Source organism: Telopea speciosissima, chromosome 8, assembly GCF_018873765.1.
Source record: "Telopea speciosissima isolate NSW1024214 ecotype Mountain lineage chromosome 8, Tspe_v1, whole genome shotgun sequence".
NCBI lineage: Eukaryota > Viridiplantae > Streptophyta > Magnoliopsida > Proteales > Proteaceae > Telopea > Telopea speciosissima.
The window spans coordinates 57,555,455-57,574,707 of record NC_057923.1 but is presented as its reverse complement, the minus strand read 5'-3'; the positions used below and the strand labels follow the sequence as shown (position 1 = coordinate 57,574,707).

The 19,253-nt window shown below is 39.8% G+C and overlaps 1 protein-coding gene across 2 annotated transcripts; it reads left to right on the top strand.

Moving 5' to 3' along the window:
* Positions 1-2,186: 2,186 nt before the first annotated feature.
* LOC122671644 (protein TIC 100-like) lies at positions 2,187-19,053 on the top strand. 2 transcript variants are annotated; one of them, XM_043868987.1, is made up of 7 exons: positions 2,188-2,547; positions 2,644-2,710; positions 14,850-14,955; positions 15,049-15,173; positions 17,538-18,041; positions 18,075-18,271; positions 18,447-19,053. In XM_043868987.1, the coding sequence occupies exons 1-7, from the start codon at positions 2,389-2,391 to the stop codon at positions 18,846-18,848; spliced, it is 1,560 nt and encodes a 519-aa protein (XP_043724922.1). In that variant the 5' UTR covers positions 2,188-2,388; the 3' UTR covers positions 18,849-19,053. The 2 variants fall into 2 exon arrangements, with proteins under 2 accessions (XP_043724921.1, XP_043724922.1); XM_043868986.1 differs by having other exon boundaries at positions 2,187-2,547; positions 17,538-18,271.
* Positions 19,054-19,253: the final 200 nt, after the last annotated feature.

The following is a 19,253-nucleotide window of genomic DNA, read 5'->3' as shown; positions in this document are numbered from 1 at the left end:
AACATGTTCTCGCATCTGGTTGTGAGAGGAACTGAGTACCTTTGCACTCATCCACTCCAAGAGGCGCAAGCGAGTTGGGGTCTCAACGTTATCGACATGGTGTATATGCCTACAACTTGAGGCTGAAACCGCAACACATACGCATGGGACATGAGGGACGAGGGGCACCATTGATCTAGTCGACATCTTTCAAGTTGACTCGCATTATGATAGGACCCTATTGTGGATTGGGTGAGGGATAGAGGTGAGCCGAGTGTTGGATGAGGAGGGAGGTAGGCCCGACCCCATGATAACTTACACGAGATTGGTGATCTTTGATGTGGGCCTTGAGTATATGGTGACGAGGGGTCGGATACATGCGAGGAAGCCTCACCCATACCATTCCCATTGCCCAGTGGTGGCAATGTTGGCGATGATGAAGATAGGTCTAAGTCCTCGAATGATGATGATGGTGATGATGGTGATCTTTGGTGGTGGTGATGGTGATCTTTGGTGGTGGTGATGTTGGTGGTGGTGATCTTTGGTGAAGAATATGGCGGCATGCGAGGCGTTATGTGTGGTAGGCCAGGAGGCCCGAGGATTCGGCACTGTAGACCCGCTCCCGATTCGGGAGAACCGCAGTTTGATCATGCCACACACCGATACGGACCCACGAACCACGTGCCCCCGCACCCCCACCCTCGAGAGGCCCCTACATACATACAACAGAAGCGTAGGGGTCGATAAACACGATTGCAACCTGATCAAATGGACATTGATAACCTATCTAGCTCTGTTGGTGGTTTGAGTATGGGTGATAGGGAGGGAGGACCGATTGGACATTGGCGTGCCCCATCTTTTGCGCACATGCCACTCCATTGGCATCGGATTATGGTGCATCACAACCTTACGGTGGATATGGATATGGATCATCATCATATGGGCGGTTTAGTGGGTAGGGGACTATGACTACGGTCCCAGTCCCAGGGACATCTGGATCATCTTTGTAGATAACATCTTTGCATACCCTAGCGGACCTAGATACCAACCTCACCACCATACATGCAGCCAATGCCATCGCCTCTTGCGCCGGCGCCAACATCATATCACGATGGATCATCTTCTTCACGGCGGATCGATTGGTAACCCTAGTTTATATCCTAGGATAGGTTACCTCAGATCTTGATGATTCCATTTACGTGACACTTGTGGATGACTACACTCGTTTCTTCTCCGATTCTATACCGTGGTCCACATATGTCATTCAAACAGAGAGCAATGGACGTCGACTCCGAGGCATGAGTGGGATTGATCCAAGGAGGCACAACAACTACTATTAGCGCTTTAGCACTTGTAATTTGTAACTTAAGTTGTGATTTCATTAATCTATGTGTATTTAACTATTTATACATTAAGGTCGGCGACCGTATGTCAATCAAGGGTGCAAGCCCAAAACACCAATTTGAATTCACATTTTTACAATTTTATGGTTTAAATGTGTTTATTAAGCTTAAATAAGGCTGTCCATGAAGTTTCAGGCCTAAATATGGCCAAATACCCCGAGATGGACCCCGAAATATTGCAGAAAAATGCAATATTTCGGGAATATTTCGCGATATCTCGGATATTTCGGATATCTCGGTAGGCCCGAGATACCGATATATCGCGAGATATAGTACTATGGTTTTACTATTACTTACACTCTTAGTTATACAATACATTAGTACTTTAGGCGGTAAGTATGCATTAAACATGACGGTTCCCGACAAACTGGGTTGGACGTGGACGTATGCCCTTGCCCAAAATCCAAGTTTAGACCAGGTCTCGGTGGGACAATTAGCCATTGAAAGGCAACGTTCTGTGACCTGGACTTGTATTTATCAAAAACTTCATTCTCGATTCTAAGAGAATTTATGCAAATTTTGGCCACTCCTAAATATAGTGTGGTTATACGTTATTTATGGTGAAGCTGTGTCTCCATTGCTTATGCTATAAATGCAGCTGACAAATTTCCATGTTGACTTTTAATGGTGGTTCACCTATTAAGTCTATGATGCATTGCACAACAATCCTTTATGTTTCTAGAACTAATGGCTGGTATCTGTAAATAAGGATACGTACTTCTACCAGCTTGAAGATATGAAAAGATTTTTTTTTTAAGATCAAAAGAAATAAATCCAGCTACATCAGTGCTATATTATGAATAGTGTTTGGACTTTGAACACAGCATATGTTTCATAGGGGCAGCAAGGATATAACTCATGTATGCATTTTGTTCTTTAAAGTGATTTTTGGACGCCTGTTAAATCCTATTTTGAATTGTTTATTGTAACATAGGACATAGGGAGGTGATAGCTTACTCTGCTTAGTTGGCTGTGTAATGTGGGTAATCCTCGTGCCAAAATTTAGATGACTTATGCTTATTATGCCATGGAAGTTCCTGAGCTTGTGAATACCATGTATTACTCTATAACATACTTTAAACACTCGTATCCTGTATTTCAGGGTAGATTTTATTTTGGAGAGCTATTGGAGGATTCTGCTGGTTGTGATGAAGATGTTTCAGCGGTATCATAAGATTTGGATTATTTTTATATACTGTTAATATCTTTTGAGAAATTTAACCTGCTCTCTGACTAATTTTTTAAGTCAATGTTGTTTCAGATGCATGCAGGTATCGCAGAAGTTGCTGCTGCTAAGGCTCGGATGTTTGTTAACAAGCCCGACGGAAGTATGTATTTTCAATTTGGTCATAGGATAGGGGAATAGCTGCAACATGAAATTAAAACAGTGTGAGACATGTGCCTTGTGCCTTGGGAGACAGACACATCCCTTGTGCTTCATCATCTTGTGACTTGTACTATGTCATTGTGGTGCATGCCTTTGTGTGATTTTTGTGCCTCTTCTACCCTTTTGCCCCTCTGTGGTTTGGTTGCTTTGTTCATGCAAACAAAAGCATAACCACTTTTTCTTCAACCGGTACAGCCTCAGCGGCTTCTTGTAGTTGAGTAAATGAAGCTTGCTCTATACTTGTGCAAATTTGTTAGTGTATGGAGCATACGCTTTATTATCATCACATCGGTTGGTATTTGCTTCTAGGTACTTGTAACTTTGAATAGTTTCGTGATGCTATTGTGATCTTATATTTTATTCCATACTATCTTTGTTATTTATTTGAATCATATGTTACTTCGTAGTGTTCTAGAATCTTGTCTGTGTGTGTGTGTGTACTGCGAACTCAACTGCCATGTCTGTTTGAGAAACTTTCCCCTTAACAAAAAAAGGGTTTTGAAATCAAAGTATGAGTGTAGATACTTAGGTTCTTTTTTAGGCTTTTAGCGACTCCATTTGTACCGAAGCTATATTTTTGTGCCAATTTGTAATAGATTTCGTGAATTATTTGATATGTATACAGTACATAAAATTTAATGAATTATTTATATTCATTTCAAAACATAGTGCCCCATACATCCATCAGGTGCATGCCTTGCCTTGCATGTTATTAAAGGGTATCGTCACCGTGGGATAGTGTGGTACTGTGTACCGTGTTGAGTTGTGAGTTGATCTTTACTTATTTTACTTTTACTGTTATTAGACTTAGGTTGTATTTAGACTTTGACTCTTAGTAGGTTTCCTACTAAGAGCAAGGATTGGCATTTCGGTTTCGAGGCTGGTTTTGCACCTGGCCGAAACCGAGATATAGCAGGTTTCAACATGGTATTTTTTCTGGGCCAATTCAAAACCTTGGTTTCGAGGCCCAAAAAGTTTTTTTTTGTTGTTGTCTTGATTTAGTTCTGTGCTGCCTATTTTTGAAAGCTATTAGTTGATCAAAATCTTTTCTTTTTCACAAAAGAATGTTCTTGAAATTGAAAGAAAATTAGCATTATTGAATGAGATTGGAAGCATATTTTAAACATAATCCATGAATTAGTTTCACAAAAATTTGACCCAAGTTTGCTAGTGTTGGTTGAATAATGGTATATATATATATATAAACTATTTTGACCCAAGTTTGCTAGTGTTGGTTAAAAAATGATATATATATATATACACTAGCCTTATTATAAACACTTAAAGTCTAAATATAATTTTGCTACTGGAAATATAAATAAGCTATTAAAACAATCAAAACATACATTAGAATGGAAAAACAAGTATACATGATAGAATACTCACTGCTCAATACCACGAGGAGTTTCTTGGTGGGTCCAATCCACAAGTTGCGTACCACTGAAGTTGTCATAGCCGCTCCTCAGAACGCAACACATGTATCCCATGTCATGTTTTGGGCTCCAATTGTTCTGGGATTCAGATCCTCTCCAATGAGGGGATCACCCAATGAGGCATGCAATGGCTGGACTGGCTGGCACACATCCTGGCACGCTGACAAGCAACACATATGTATCCCATGTCATGTTTTGGGCTCAATTGTTCTGGGATTCAGATCCTCACCAATGAGGGGATCACCCAATGAGGCATCCAATGGCTGGACTGGCTGGCACACATCCTGGCGCGCGCCTAGCCAGCTATGCTCATTGGGTGATCTCCTCATAGGAGAGGATCCCGATCTTGTTCTGATAGTCCATTACTGCCCACCTATAAACCCTACCATCAACATGTCGGAGGTATCCCAACCTAGGGAATGGCTCACTGAGACTGAAAGTAGGTGGAGCCGGCACACATGGTTGGGTAGGATACTTGAAGATGCTGTCGACAAAAGATGACCCAACATCTGACTAGGGGTGTCAATGGGTCGGGTTGGGCCGGGCCTACCAAAACCCTGACCCTGACCCTGACCCTGGCAGGGCCAAGAAACCCTCAACCCTGACCCGACCCTGCCAGGGTTTTTCTCTGGCCCGGCCCGACCCGACCCGACCCGACCCGACCCTGATAGGGTCGGGCAGGGTCGGGTCGGCCCTGATTGACCCTGTCTTGACCCTGTTTTAACCCTGTCTTGACCCTGATTGATATATATCAAAGAATATATCTAAAAAAAACCTGAAAAATTCTGTAAATAATAAGAATAAGATGGGAAGGAGAGAGAGGGAGAGAGGGACTTGTAAATTTAAATAAAAATAATTCACAAACATCTATAAAAATCCATAAATAAAAATATTGCCATAAACATCCATAAATAAAAATACTCTCACAAACATCCATAAATAAAATACTTCCACAAACATCATAAAAATACTACCACAATCATCCATAATAATCTACCACAAATATCCATATAAATACTGCCACAAACATCCATAAAAATACTACTCGCTACAATCATCCATGAATAAAAATACGCCACAATCAACCATCAATCACAAGAAGATCCATGATCCATCTCCATGATATGCTTGAATCTGGGATTCCTGGAAAAAAATGCCCAAAATGAGGGAAAAACTCTATTAATACAAACAGATGTCAAAGAAAATATTAGCTAATAAGAACTATTGTTTGGATACAAGTCCTTACCAGTTCACGCCAAATAAGTATGCATTATCATCCATCAAGTCAAAGTTATAGTTGCATCACCACAATCATTGTTAGTAGCTGAAAAAAAACACATTTAACAAATGAACAAATCAATAAACTTAATCATCATTCATAATGTTATTATTATTATTGTAATTAAATGATATAAGGGAATTTAAAAGGTTGTTACCTGATTCGATCTTCTCAAGGTCAATTAAGTTCTCTTCAACATCAATTGAAACCGGTGTCTGTCGTAGCCAATCTTGTGTACATACCAATGCCTCTACCATCTTAGGTGTCAAAGAGCTACGGAAGGTCTAAAATCCTACCACCGGTGCTAAAAGCACACTCGAAGCAACACTTGAGACAGGAATCGCCAAAACATCCCTTGCCATCTTATTTAGAACCACAAATCGTGTACTATTGACCTTCCACCAATTCAAGATGTCAAAAGAATTGAGTTCATCCTCCTTCTCAATACCTTCCAACAAATATTTGTCTAAGTCAGATGTCACATGGAAACGCTCCTCCTCTTCTAATGCATTATGAAAACCCCTTTCTGAAAATTCACTTGTCATCATCATCTATTGATGAACCATCAAAAGAGGTTGTAGATGAATCAACTCTCACCGTACTACTTGTCGACCCCTGCATTTGGTAATGTCTCAAGAGACGATCCATGACATTTTTAATCCTCTCAATTTTCTCTTCCACCTCATGTTGAGAATATAATTTTGAATAGCAATATTTCACATATCTCAACTTAAATCGTGGATCAAGAACATGAGCAACAACCAACATAATATTCATTTTGTCGATTGCCACTACCACCCCAATATTTGTCAAATTTTTCTTTCATTGCCAATGACATATCCCGAATCATGTCATCTTCACTTCTTGACCACTTGTTCAACTGTGATTCAATCACACTAATCTCTTTGAAGTAAAGATTTGAAGTAGTAAAAAGAGACCCAGACAATCTTGTAGTTGCATTGTAAAAAAACTCCAACATCTTGCATAAAACTTTAGCTCTCTCCCAATCTTGAGTAGTTGGGACCCCATCCTTGCACTCCATAGTAAAGTTTGGGTCTCTATCTTCTACACATTCAAAAGCTTTTTGAAACTCCAAAGCAGTTTGCAACATAAGATATGTAGAGTTCCAACGAGTAGAAACATCTAAACTCAAAGCTTTCTTACACTCAATATTTTCTTGCTTACAACACAATCTAAACTGTTGTGACCTTGATGGTGAACTCCTTACATACTTCACTACAGAACGAACTCTACTTACAACATCTCCACAATCCTCAAGACCTTTCTTGACAATCAAATTCAAAATATGGGCAACACATCTCATATGAAAAAACTCACCACCCAACAATAACCCATTTTTCTTATTAAATCTTCTCTTTAAATTTCGAATTGCAACATCATTACGCTTGCATTGTCCACAGATAATACTACACGTTATCCAACCCCCAATCAATCAAACACAGCTCAAGGGCATTACTAATTGCTTCACCAGTATGTGGTGATGGGACTACGCAAAAGTTAATGATTTTCTTTTGCAATTTCCAATTCGGTCAATGTAATGTCTTTGTGAGGCACAAATAACCAAGATTTTGGATAGAAGTCCACATATCTCGTGGTGAGGACACCGTTGAGCGCTTCTCTTAAACAAATCTTGCAACTTCTTTTTCTCCCCGGATACAATTGCAAGCAATCTTGTGCCACAAGATACGGGTCAAAGTATTAAACCTAGGCTGTAAAGCCTTACAAAAATCTCTAAACCCGTCCCGCTCTACAAATATAAATGGTAATTCATCCATAATAATCATGCGAGCAAGCGCCTTTCTACACAATTCATAATCAAATTTCCAAGCTAAGATACTAGTGATTGTACTCTTACCATCACTCGTGTCAACTTTAAAATCCAAAAGTTTTTGCTTCTTATTTTTTTCACTACTTGGACACAGAAGACATCTATCCAAATGTCGTTTTAGTGAACTAGTACCATGTTCACTTGCACAACCAAATTCCTTGTGGCAATACTTGCATGTACACTTAGTAGCTTTTGAACCACTAGGAGGTATAACTTTAGTGAAGTGATTCCAAACACTAGATGACCCTATAGTGAGGGGATTAGAAGATACCTCAGACGCATTAGAGTTTGGTTGTGCCTTTGTAGAGCTTGTCACAGGATCCTTAGAGCTTGATTCAACTGGATTTGAATTTGGATGATTTGAACTTGAGTTTGGCTGCCTTGGATTTGAGTTTTCCTCCATTGAGATCTGTACAAATTCAAAAATCCAGACATGTGTAAGATCTTTGAAACAATAAGTTGAAGAAAATAGTGAAGAAGAAGGAGACTTGCTCTATATGATTGATACATGGTGTGAGTGATGAGCTCCCACTCAGATTGATACATTAATGAAGAAGGAGACTTGCTCTATATGTAGATCTGATCTGAAAGCATCACTCTTTCACACCCATTATAAGAACCCTTCCCTCTCCACAAAAAACCATCTTATCACACCCTTATCCACTCTCTTTGTCCCTCCCTTCTCAAGCTAGTTCATCTAATATAAGTAGCAGGGGAGATCTTTCCCATTGCATTATTTAGAGTGAAGTGATCTCTTTTCCGAGATAGCTGTTAATATGCAGATTTTGTGTATTTATTCTATCATACTGGGTTGTTATTGGATTTTTCCTCTTTCCTGGTCCCCTATCCCCTTCATTTGGACTCTGTAATATAAATACGCCACATCACAACTTAACAGATGGAGGCTAACGGTAGGGGAGGTCTTAGTAATTTTTTGAAAACTACAGGGGAATCATATGTAAGGTGGGAAAATCAAAGGGAAGAACGTGTAATTAAGACAAAGTACAGGGGAGGGGATGTAATTTTCCCTAAGTTAAATTAATTTACTAGTGTAAATTTACTACTAAACACTAGAAAGTGGTGCCAAAGTCTGATACTTTGACTCTATATCTATCATCTAAGAGTATAACAAAACAAATCCTTTAAAAAAAATTAAAAGTGATCTCATCATAGTTTCTTGTAAATCTAACCTACCCTTTTATGATTATTGGTGATTTTAATGAAGTCCTAAGCCAAGATGATAAATTCGGGGGTACCCCTTTCATTCTAACTTCTCCTTTTGCTGCTTCCCTTAACTCCATCATTTATGATTTCTGTTTAGAAGAAATCTATCCTACAGGACCCTGGTTTACTTGAAGAAATTGTAGGAAACCACCTAACTGTGTACTTGAACACTTGGATAGATGTTTGGTCTCTAAAGAGTGGCTATCTGTTTGGCATTTTGCCTCTCTTCAAACTCTATCCTCAATGGGATCTGACCACAATCCTTTACTTCTAAACTCCAATTCCCCTCAGATGTCTTTCAGGAAAATTTCATTTCAAATTGGCTTGGGTTAATCACCCGGAATTCCAAAAATACGTTGCTTCTTCTTGGGGAGATATCCAAGCTGAGAACCTGATGGTTAAATTAAATGGAATCTCACTCAGATTGAAAGACTGGAATGTCAAGGTATTTGGAAGATTGGAGAAGATAAAAAATGAGGCTTTTGAAAAAATTCGATCCTTGGAAGGTTCTACTTTGATAGACCAATCTTATTCCCACTTACAGGAGGCCTATAAGACTCTTAAGTTCATACTTGAAGCAGAGGAGACTTTCTGGCTCCAGAAATCCAGACAATCATATATTTCAGATGGAGATAGAAATACTCGATATTACCACTCCTTTGCTAAACAAAATCTTCGATCAAGGAGGATTTATTTTCTTAAGAATTTTGAAGGCAAAACAATTACCTTAGCCCCAGAAATTTCACATCTCTTTGCAACCCATTTCAAGGAAATTTTAATCTCATCCAATCCTCTTGATTCATCCTTCATTGAATGCTTATTTTCACTACCCCAATTTTCTCAGGGTTTTCTATCCTTATCCTCCACTCCAACCCTCGATGAAATACAAACAGCAGTGTTTAGCATTGAAGCCCTTAAATCTCCTGGGGTTGATGCTTTATCTGCTGGTTTTTATCATCATTGTTGGGATATAGTTAATCCTGAAATTTTTAACTTTGTGCATCATTTTTTCTCTTCTTCATACATTCCTCCAAGAGTTAATCATACACTTCTCACCCTCATACCAAAAAAAGAGAATGCTTGTGTTGTGGAAGATTTAAAGATTTAAAAAACAACAAACACAGACACAGATCAAGACTCAAGAGAGATGCATTTCAGATCTGAATCCACGCATACTAGCAGCACTGTTGCGAGGATGGGGAAAGACCCAAATAAGAATGAAGTGCTGAATATTAGAACATACCTTGAGTCCTTGATGCGAATTTGGGAAGGAGGAACCGAGGAAGAAGAAGGCTGCTAGTCGTCGAGCGGCGGCTTTCTCAGCTTCTCGTGGATGAAGAAGAAGAACGGGAAGACTGAAAATGTGAAAAGTGAAAACAAAAAGGGAATATGGCCATATGGGATTAGGGTTATTTATCACTCTTAGGGGTATTTTGGTATTTTCAGCCATATAAAGGCTTATAAAGAATTCAGGGTCGGGTCAGGGCCGGGCCGGGCTAGGCCCGCCATCTTGAGCCCGACCCGACCCGACCCTGCCAGGGTCAGCCAAAATCTCAACCCTGACCCGCCCTTCGGGCTAGCAGATCAGGGTCGGGTTCGGGCCGGGCTCAGGGCGGGTTCGGGCCAGCCGGGTATTATTGACACCCCTACATCTAACCCACCCCCATATCCAAATGAAGCACAACCACGTATCCAAATGAACTGGTGCTCTCAAAGGATGGTCCACCTAATGTAGTCCTAGGTTTGAATAATCAAACTAGGAGCCAACAACCAGATCTGATTTGAACAGGTAGTTTAATTTGGTCAAAATAGTTTATTTTGGTCAAATTAGGGTTAGGGTCATGGTTTAAAGTATCGGTCTGTATTGTATCGTATCGGCCGATATGTATCGATATCGGTTGGTATCGATACAATACTGACCGATATGTCTCGTTTTTAAATATATATATATATATATATTGATATTGTATCGAGTGTATCGATATGTATAGACCATAGACCGATGTGTCGATATGATACGATACAGTCGATACGTATCAATACACTCTATTCGTACTAATATTACCGTTTGTTTGGGTTTTTAAATGTATCGATATGTATCGGTTGATACATATCGATACGTATCGATACACATGCCTTTCTTCATATTTTACACCAAACACGAACCAGAACCCCCAAAAGTGTATTTTCATGTGTATTTTGATCACGAACTAGATTTAATCACGAACTAAATCTCAACTTTTTCTCCCTTCGGGTCGCGCCACAAAATATGTCGGGTCGGGTCGGATCCACATTGCACTCGAATCCTTGGAATACAAGACATACTCAACACTTGAAGGGAAAAAGGTAGGTGTTTTTCAAAAAACTTGATCTTTTGCTTCAAATCTTGCATTTCAGTTCTTTTTTTTGCTATGATTCAAGGAGAAAAGGTTCAACTAACTATTAGATGCATACTTTGTATACATTTGCAAAGACTTGAACTCAAATCCACCATTTTTCACCCAAAACCGAAAATGGCTTCCTTAAGGATCAGTATTGTGCTAATGTTCAGTCAGTACACAACATCATCCTAGTTGCTCTTATTCTTGAAGACCCTTACAGACATGAGTTTGATCCACCCCGACATTCTTCATGGTAATAGAGTAACTCTGCATGTAAGAAATCTCATTTTTTATAACAATTTAAAAGTGTCGCACTTGTCTGGTCATACATTATTCACAATTCTTAGTGTATATACATGATATATGACATATATTGCTTGTTATATTGTTTTTTGTGTCCAAAAGTGTATTTTGATCATTTTCATGCGTTTCTGCACCATAGTTGTCATGGCATCACGGCGATCCAAGTCAGTGGAGGGGTGTCACGTCGATATATCGACATGTCGCCCACCATGGCGAGCATGTCGACCATGTTTTATTTTTTATTTTCTCTATTTTTAATGGTTTAATAGATGTATACTCAAGCCATGTTTTATTTTTTCTCTATTGTTTCTCAAGTTTTAAGGATGGCAATCTTGTAATTAAGCAGAATCTAAGAAAGGGCATAAAAGGGTTTTGATTTAATGACTAAGGGTAAACTTGGAGGGATGTACGTTAGGAAAAAGGAAAAAATAAGGGTTTGTAATAACCCACGATCGGATTTATGGTTATCTTCAACCTGGGACGGAAAAAGGCAAAGTACGAAGGAGATAACTCCTTCAACTCTTCTCGGTCCAGTCTAAACCTTCAAGCAAAGCATCGCCACATCATGTTCTATCAATTCCAGCAAGAACTCATCACAGAAATCAACTAAGCAAGGAGTATTTAATTCCTGGAATCAGATCTGGTGACTTCTTAGTTGCAAAACAGAGACAGAGAGACAGGAAGAAGAAATCGAAGAGGGAAAGAGAGACAGGAAGAAGAAATCGAAGAGGGAAAGAAGAAATAAAGAAGAAATCGAAGAGGGAAAGAAGAAATCGAAGAGGGAAAGAAGAAATCGAAGAGGGAAGGCAGAAATCGAAGAGGGAAAGAGAGATAGGAAGAAGACGCCATGGCGTAGGTCGCCATGTAGGCTTCTCCAGCGCCAGGATGCCATGACAACTATGTTCTGCACCGATTGATACGTATCTCCGATACGAGACGATATGATACGATATGTCTCTTGAAATTGCCCAATTGATACGATACCCGATACCGATACTTTAAACCTTGGTTAGGGTTTGATGGTAGGTTTAGGGTAAGTTGATGTAGGGGTGTCTTTCAGTGAAGGTTTCGTTAAGTTTGAACAAGTCTAGGGTTGCTAAACAAAATCGGTAGCAAGTTTGGTTGGGTTAGAGGGTTAGGTTTTTGACAAGGGAATTATGTGGATATTTAGGGTTTAAGTAGTCACATGACTTATTACATCAAATAAAACTAAGTAAATAACTACTATACTACTTGGACAGCTTTGACTTCTTCTTCTTTCGAATATAAGTCATATCTGCATCACCACCAGCATATCCACCTTATGGTCCATACCCAACATGTGATACTAGGGCTCTCTTCTATTAAGGAAAATGCACGCCAATGCCCAAATCCTCTACTCTCCCCCAAATTCACCATTGTGCAAGACAAGCTGGATATATCCATGCCCATCCCAGCTGCCTCCTCCTCAGGTCTGAACCGCCTGCGTGGACCTCATGTAGGCTCTCCTGGTACGTGCACCGTGATCCTCATCATGGGTGGCATGATCAAACTGAGTCTCCCCTATGAAGCTGATGGGCTCTGGGTTTAGCTCTGGCTCCGGATCTTGAATCATCTGGTCCTCTTAGCATAAGGCTGCTAATCTATCACTATCATCAGACACACCACCACCACCACCATCATCATGGCCCTGAGTCGGGGAAGGTGTGTGAGTAGTGTTTGAGGAATGCAACCACTCCTCTTCGTCATCATCTCCACCACTACTAGGGTGGGTCTCAAACGGATGCGGGGTCTATGAGTTAACTGTGCCCTCTGCTACCATATACTCCTCGATGTTAGCACCCATCTATAAAGCAATCTTGTTATTGGGCCGAACCATAGCCTCATCTAATACAGGCTCACTTCAATCCCTGTCCCACTCATACAGGGGATCATCCTCAGTTTCTTCCACTTGGAAGATTTCCCAACTCAATTGGGGTTGTAATGTAAGACTAGAACCTGAATAGGTCTAATCCCAGGCAGGATCAAATAGAAAAACCCTCCAATAGTTGATGAGATCTCAATAGATAACAAAAGATATTGGTTGGAAACCAAGAGAACAATGGGAACTCAAATGGCAACTCAATTGGAGAAGAATGATGAGATCTCAAAAGATAACCAAAAGAAAGAATCCCACAAAACTAATAACCTGTTGAAGCCATTGGAGCTGCAATTGAATGATATTGTAGATATAAAGAAACTCCCAGAAGCTTGTAGCACTCTTGAACTCAATTTAACAGAAATTAGGGTTTGGAATCAAGAACAGATAGAAGGGAATGGGCAAGGGAAGGCTATCTCAGCCTGGGCATCTCACCCATCCTATCTCAGGATTTTCACAAAGGCTAAAGTCAATATTTCATTAATCAAATTCGTGTACAATGCTGGCCTCCCTTACAAACTTATATAGAAGACTCAAAAACAGACTACAGTGGCTCGGTCAAGTGTAGGGGCTGAATTCAGAGCTATACGGCAACTGAAATGATGTAACTGAAATCTCTCATCCAAGAGTTGGGGTTCTTAGGTACTGAACCTATGAAGATTTATTGTGGTAATCAAGTTGCGATTATTATTGCCACTTTGCCAGTAATCCTTTTTTCCCAGAGAGGACTAAGTATATTGATGTCGACTATCATTTTGTCAGGAATGTTGTTATGCAAAACTTATATCTACTCTGTTTGTCAACTCCAGCAATCAACTTGGAGATATATTCACCAAGGTGTTGTTCGGGCCTGCCTTTCTTAGTGGTTGTTCCAAGCTAGGTATGGTGTATATATATTCCAGGTTGAAGGGGGGGGGGGGGAGTGTTGAAGTGTATCGTGTGGTAGTATACCGTGGGATAGTGTGACGTTGGGATAATACGGCAGTGTTGAGTTGTGAATTGGTCCTTAGTTATTTTACTTTTACTGTTATTAGAGTTAGGTTACAAATTTAGACTTGAATCTTAGTAGGAAACCTACTAAGAGTATATTCTAAGTTACTATAAACAGGGAACTAGACCACGATAGAACAACTTCAGTCTCTTCCTATTGTGGCTCTAGCTTTCCCCTTTCTTCTTCTTTTTCTCTTTCTTGTGTATAGGTGCTGAATACCAGTGCTTGTTTTGCTACACATTTCATGCCTCAGGTGCCAATAGGCCTTTGTGTCATGGGTGCGGCTCACGCCCTTAATAACTCTGAAACTTAGCCTCACACCATAGCAACACTAGAACTTTGCAATTTCTACATATGTAGCAACTGGATATTATATTATCTATACTTAACAATCTGTTATGGTATTTAGGTAGTATGGTGTTGAAGAATCTTGACAAGTCAAACTAGAACTTGTATGATCAACTGGTCAAGTTGGTGCTGCTCTGTGTATATAGGGAAAATGAATGACCTAATAATTGACTTGGTTGAATTGATCTTAGAAATTGACATGATTCATGTGCTGAAGCTACATGAGAAGATAGGAACTTAGGTTTCTCCTGTCCGGTGAATCTAATTTAGTTAATGAAGAAGAGGTTTAAGTGCAGCACCAATCTAATTACTGTGTTGTGGTTGCATGTGGTTCACTTCGTTATTATATAACTCTTTTCATTTGATCCTGTGCAGTGGTAAGGGAAGAGAGGGGTCCCTATAGTGATCCCCAGCACCCATATTTCTATGAGGAGGAAGATGTATGGATGGCACCCGGGTTCATTAATCAGTTCTATGAAGTAAGTCATGATTCACTTTTTTGGTAATGAAATAAAATTAATCTTTACTTTGGGCATTTAAAGTTAGAAAAACTAATAATGTTTTTATGGCAGACTCCTGATTATTGGAAATTATATGTACATGAGGTCGATGAGGAAAGACAAATGTGGTTGAATTCCTTCTATAAAGCTCCTCTTAGGATCCCAATGCCTGCTGAACTAGAGTATTGGTGGTCGAAAGGTAATCATTAATCCCAAGCTAATGCAGGTGTCTAAACATAATTAAGTTGGGAGTACAATTGGATGTAGGTATTGGAATTCCACTTGATGGTGCCACGCTCCCTCAACTTGGACCTTAGGTTTATTGACGATATATCATATGCATATATGTGTATACACCCATTGCCCAACACTGGAATGTTTGATGTCCCTTTGGGCTGTTATTAAACTCAAACATCTGAACCTAAATTAAGAAAAGAGGAAAGTCATTTCCCACTGTTGCTGTGGGCACCTCTTTGGTGTCTCCTAGGACAAAATATAAGACTAACAGGTGCTCTACATAGAGTAGTAATGTTAGAATGCAGAGAGCATCTCTATTGCTGTAATGTTAATCTTTTTTAGTAATTTGAGATTCCCTATTTATGGTAAATCCAGTTTTTTCTATTTGCTTCATTCAGTGTATCAATCATCCTTATCGACACGATACCTAACGAAACGGTACAGAAAAAATAGTGTCTTGGGTTGAATCGACTTGTATCAAATGAGACGGGCAATACGGCCTGAGATGGGCCAAGGCGCTCAGCAGCCTCAGCAGTAGCCACTGCACCACCACCAGCCAGCGGCAGCAGCAGTTACCACCACCATCCGTGCTGCCATCTAATGTGCCACGTGGAAGGATGATTTGGCAAATCCAACCATTAAATAGAAAGGGCTTGGTCTAGATTGGTTACACAGCAATTTAAACAGGAAAACTTAATCATTTTATCACGCATGAATCGACATCTTTCTGTTGTATTTTTAACGATACATTTTTTTTTTTATAAATGTAATGAATCTTCAAAACTTTATACTGCCACATCTCCAACTCTTACTGATTTCAAAATTGACAGGTAATCAAGGTATCATGGGGCATACTTGTACACAAAATTTGGGCTCTCGCTGATCTGCCACGTGGCGGATATTGGGTCTGACCACATAACTTTCTATGGTTGGACCTAATTACCGCTTATTTAATGTGTACTATGCTTTAAAACAGTATTTTGCATGTATCTTAAGTGTTTCCATGCATATCTTGTGTCTATTAATGTTTCTCCAATGCACCTCTTAAAATCACCCTCCTGATACACTGAATGATACCAATACTTTACACCTTGGTTTTAATACACAAGTTACTACTACTATGTTAGTGTAATACGATTTTTAGCGAGTTTCTATTCTGAGTCTTTAGTCATATTTTTGGTCAGTTTTTAAGTCCTGGTTGGATTAGGATTAAGAAACCAAGACTCGAGAGATCTGAAAGGTCTCTTTAATGGGGCTCACAAATTGAATGGGTTTGAATTGTGAAGTTGAGGATTCCATGTAGTGTGATCAACCTTCGAAAGATGATCGAAATTTCATTATTTTTTTTGTCAAAAAAATTATGTTGCCAGATAAAAAAAGGGAGAGTCAACACATGATAGGCCATGCGATTCAAGATTACCACCAAATTTGATACATAGCCAATCCAGAGGATGCCTAGTCTATCTGACGGTTGGAATGGCTTGATTAGTCTCTAGTAGGCTCAAATTGATTAAACGTGTAGCAAACTTGGTTTCATGGTCCATGCACAGAAAATTCACTAGATGGCATTCTTCACAGTTTCAGTATATCGGGGATGGAGGTGGTGTTGCCCTGTTTTGTTTTGTTTTTTTTTTTTTGGGGGGTGGGGGGAAACTCATGGATTTTGAGCATCCCCACCATCCTGTCACACTTATCTAGTATATAACAACCATACTTTCATGGCATGGGGGTATTGCACCCATTCCCCCCCCCCTCCCCTCTTCACCAGTGCCCTTGTGTCCATTACCCTAAGAAATATAAAGGTTTTTTCGATCTCTTGGCTGCATAACTAGCCTTGAGATATTAATAAGCTTGTATTTTAAGTGGTTCTCTTCCAATAGTTTGAAGTTCAAACCTTGACAATGTTTATTCCCTTCACTGGCAATGGTTTTCATCATCAGCGATGAACAAGAGCAAAGGAGTTTAGGAATGAAGTGCAGATCATACATGCAAGGATTTTTGGCCGAACAATAGAGTTGACTGGCCTTCCGCATGGCTGCCAAATCAAAATCTACATCACAAATATCATGCAACCAAACCAAGTTTTCGTGTTAAAATTTATTTTGTAAATGGTTTGGATGCCCTATGAGGTTCATAAACAGTAATGCTTGCTTTCTTTTTATCAATGGAAGCTACAATCCATCTAAATTTAATGATTTTCAGTGTTTAATTTTCTTTGTTGTTTACCATGCTTTCTCTTATTGGGTTTATACTGAATTCTATTTTATACATCAATGGTCAACTGAAAAGGCTTTAAACTGATGTATTGAGTTTTTTGCTTATTTAGATGAGAGTCCAGAATTTGTTCTCCTAAACAAGGAACCAGAGCCTGACCCTGAAGATCCATCAAAGCTAATATATACTGAAGATCCAATTATTCTACATACAAGGACAGGTCGTCTGATCAATTTTGTTGAAGATGAGGAGCATGGGATCCGCTTGTTTTGGCAGCCACCTCTTAAAGAAGGGGAAGATGTGGACCCTGAAAAGGCCAAGTTCCTGCCACTTGGCTTTGATGAGTTCTATGGCCGGGTTGTAACTCAGCCGAAGGAAGGCTTCTGGAAATGTCTTGTAACGAAGGTGGATAATGCATGCAAGCCAGTATTTGATAAACTGGAGAGGTGGAGTGAAGAGAAGAAGAGGGAAAGTGAAATGAAGCTCAAGCTGATAGAACAAGAGCTTGAATTGATAGAGGCTGAATTGTGTCTGGAAGAAGCTGTTGAAGACTTGGAAACAGAGCTGAAGAGAAAGGAGAAAGAGGAGGAGAAGAAAGTTGAAACGACTGAGAAGGATGAAAACGACTCTTCTGCATCTGCTGAGAAAAATGACATAGGTTCAGCTGAGGTTGAGGAAGACGAGGATGAAGATGAAGATGAGGACGAAGATGAAGATTCACCAACAAGTTTTGGGTCTGTTGTAGCAGATCGGGACCTGGAAAAAGATGACAAGGGAAACAAACCTGGGAATTCTCCTTTTTCAACAGTTTCATTGTCATTGGCTTCTTGTGGTTTTGTTTCAACCGTAAGTTCTATATCTCCCATATGTTTGATGGCTTCTTATAATGTATTTGGCTCAATCATAACCCGTACAGAAATACCCGTGGAGCTACAGGAATCCTGTAATTTGCTCAATCTTGTGCAGGTTTTTGGTGAAGATTGTAATGTGTCAAATTTGATGTTCCTGTTGCTTGTTGTAGGTTCCATCTAAGCTGCAACAATCATTCCTATCATGGAGGAGAGGAAGATCATTGGCAACTGTAACAGTTCCAGATCAATGCAAGGAGAGCTCTATTGGACGTTTGGAAACCTCTGATTCAATCAATTTCTCACGTGTGCTGAATAAAAGCAGTAGTTTGAAAGCATCTAGGCTAGAGTGCAGGAGGTTTAGAAGGAAATGCAACAATCTCTCTCAGTTGCATTCTTTAGCCCGGGTTTTATCAGGTCCCCAGACTTCTACTAAATTGAAAAGCCTGGGAGAGCAAAGATCTTGGGGCCGTCACTGGTTGGGGTTGCCATCTGAAGCTGATTGGAGCAGCATATTGTCCTTGCCCATCCCAGTAAATTGTTTGGGGTCATCATATACAGATATTATCAAATAATAGGTGCTCTCTCTCTCTGTCTCATTCATATGTATTTGTTACTTTCGTATATGTATTTAATGGTGTTAGAACAAGGCCAATTTCATAGTGATTGGTTCACGCTGTTAGTAGGCCCTAATCGGGTTTAGTGATAGAACCTGTATATGAGTTGGGTACTGCTATTTTTCAGCAAATGTATTGGACATGGTTTCGTCTGGGGTGGTGGAAGTACGGTGGAGCTGGAACATTACAAGGAAAGGTATATTTAGGAACTGTACTAGTTCCAGATCACCCCCCCCCCCTCTCTTCCCTCTTGACCCTCTTTGTTGGACCGAGTTTGTGATTCACAGGTGGACTGGTAGGTTTGATAATTCACTTTTTATAGGGTATTCGTTGGTTCACAAGGAGGTATATTGCAAATTAACA

What these genes read in the sequence shown, in the direction of transcription:
- LOC122671644 (XM_043868986.1), top strand. Translation starts at nt 2,389, where the DNA reads ATGACTTATGCTTATTATGCCATGGAAGTTCCTGAGCTTGTGAATACC. An exon ending in TGTTAACAAGCCCGACGGAA is followed by an intron (nt 2,711 to 14,849) that starts GTATGTATTTTC and finishes GATCCTGTGCAG; the next exon opens with TGGTAAGGGAAGAGAGGGGT. An exon ending in AGAGTATTGGTGGTCGAAAG is followed by an intron (nt 15,174 to 17,537) that starts GTAATCATTAAT and finishes TTGCTTATTTAG; the next exon opens with ATGAGAGTCCAGAATTTGTT.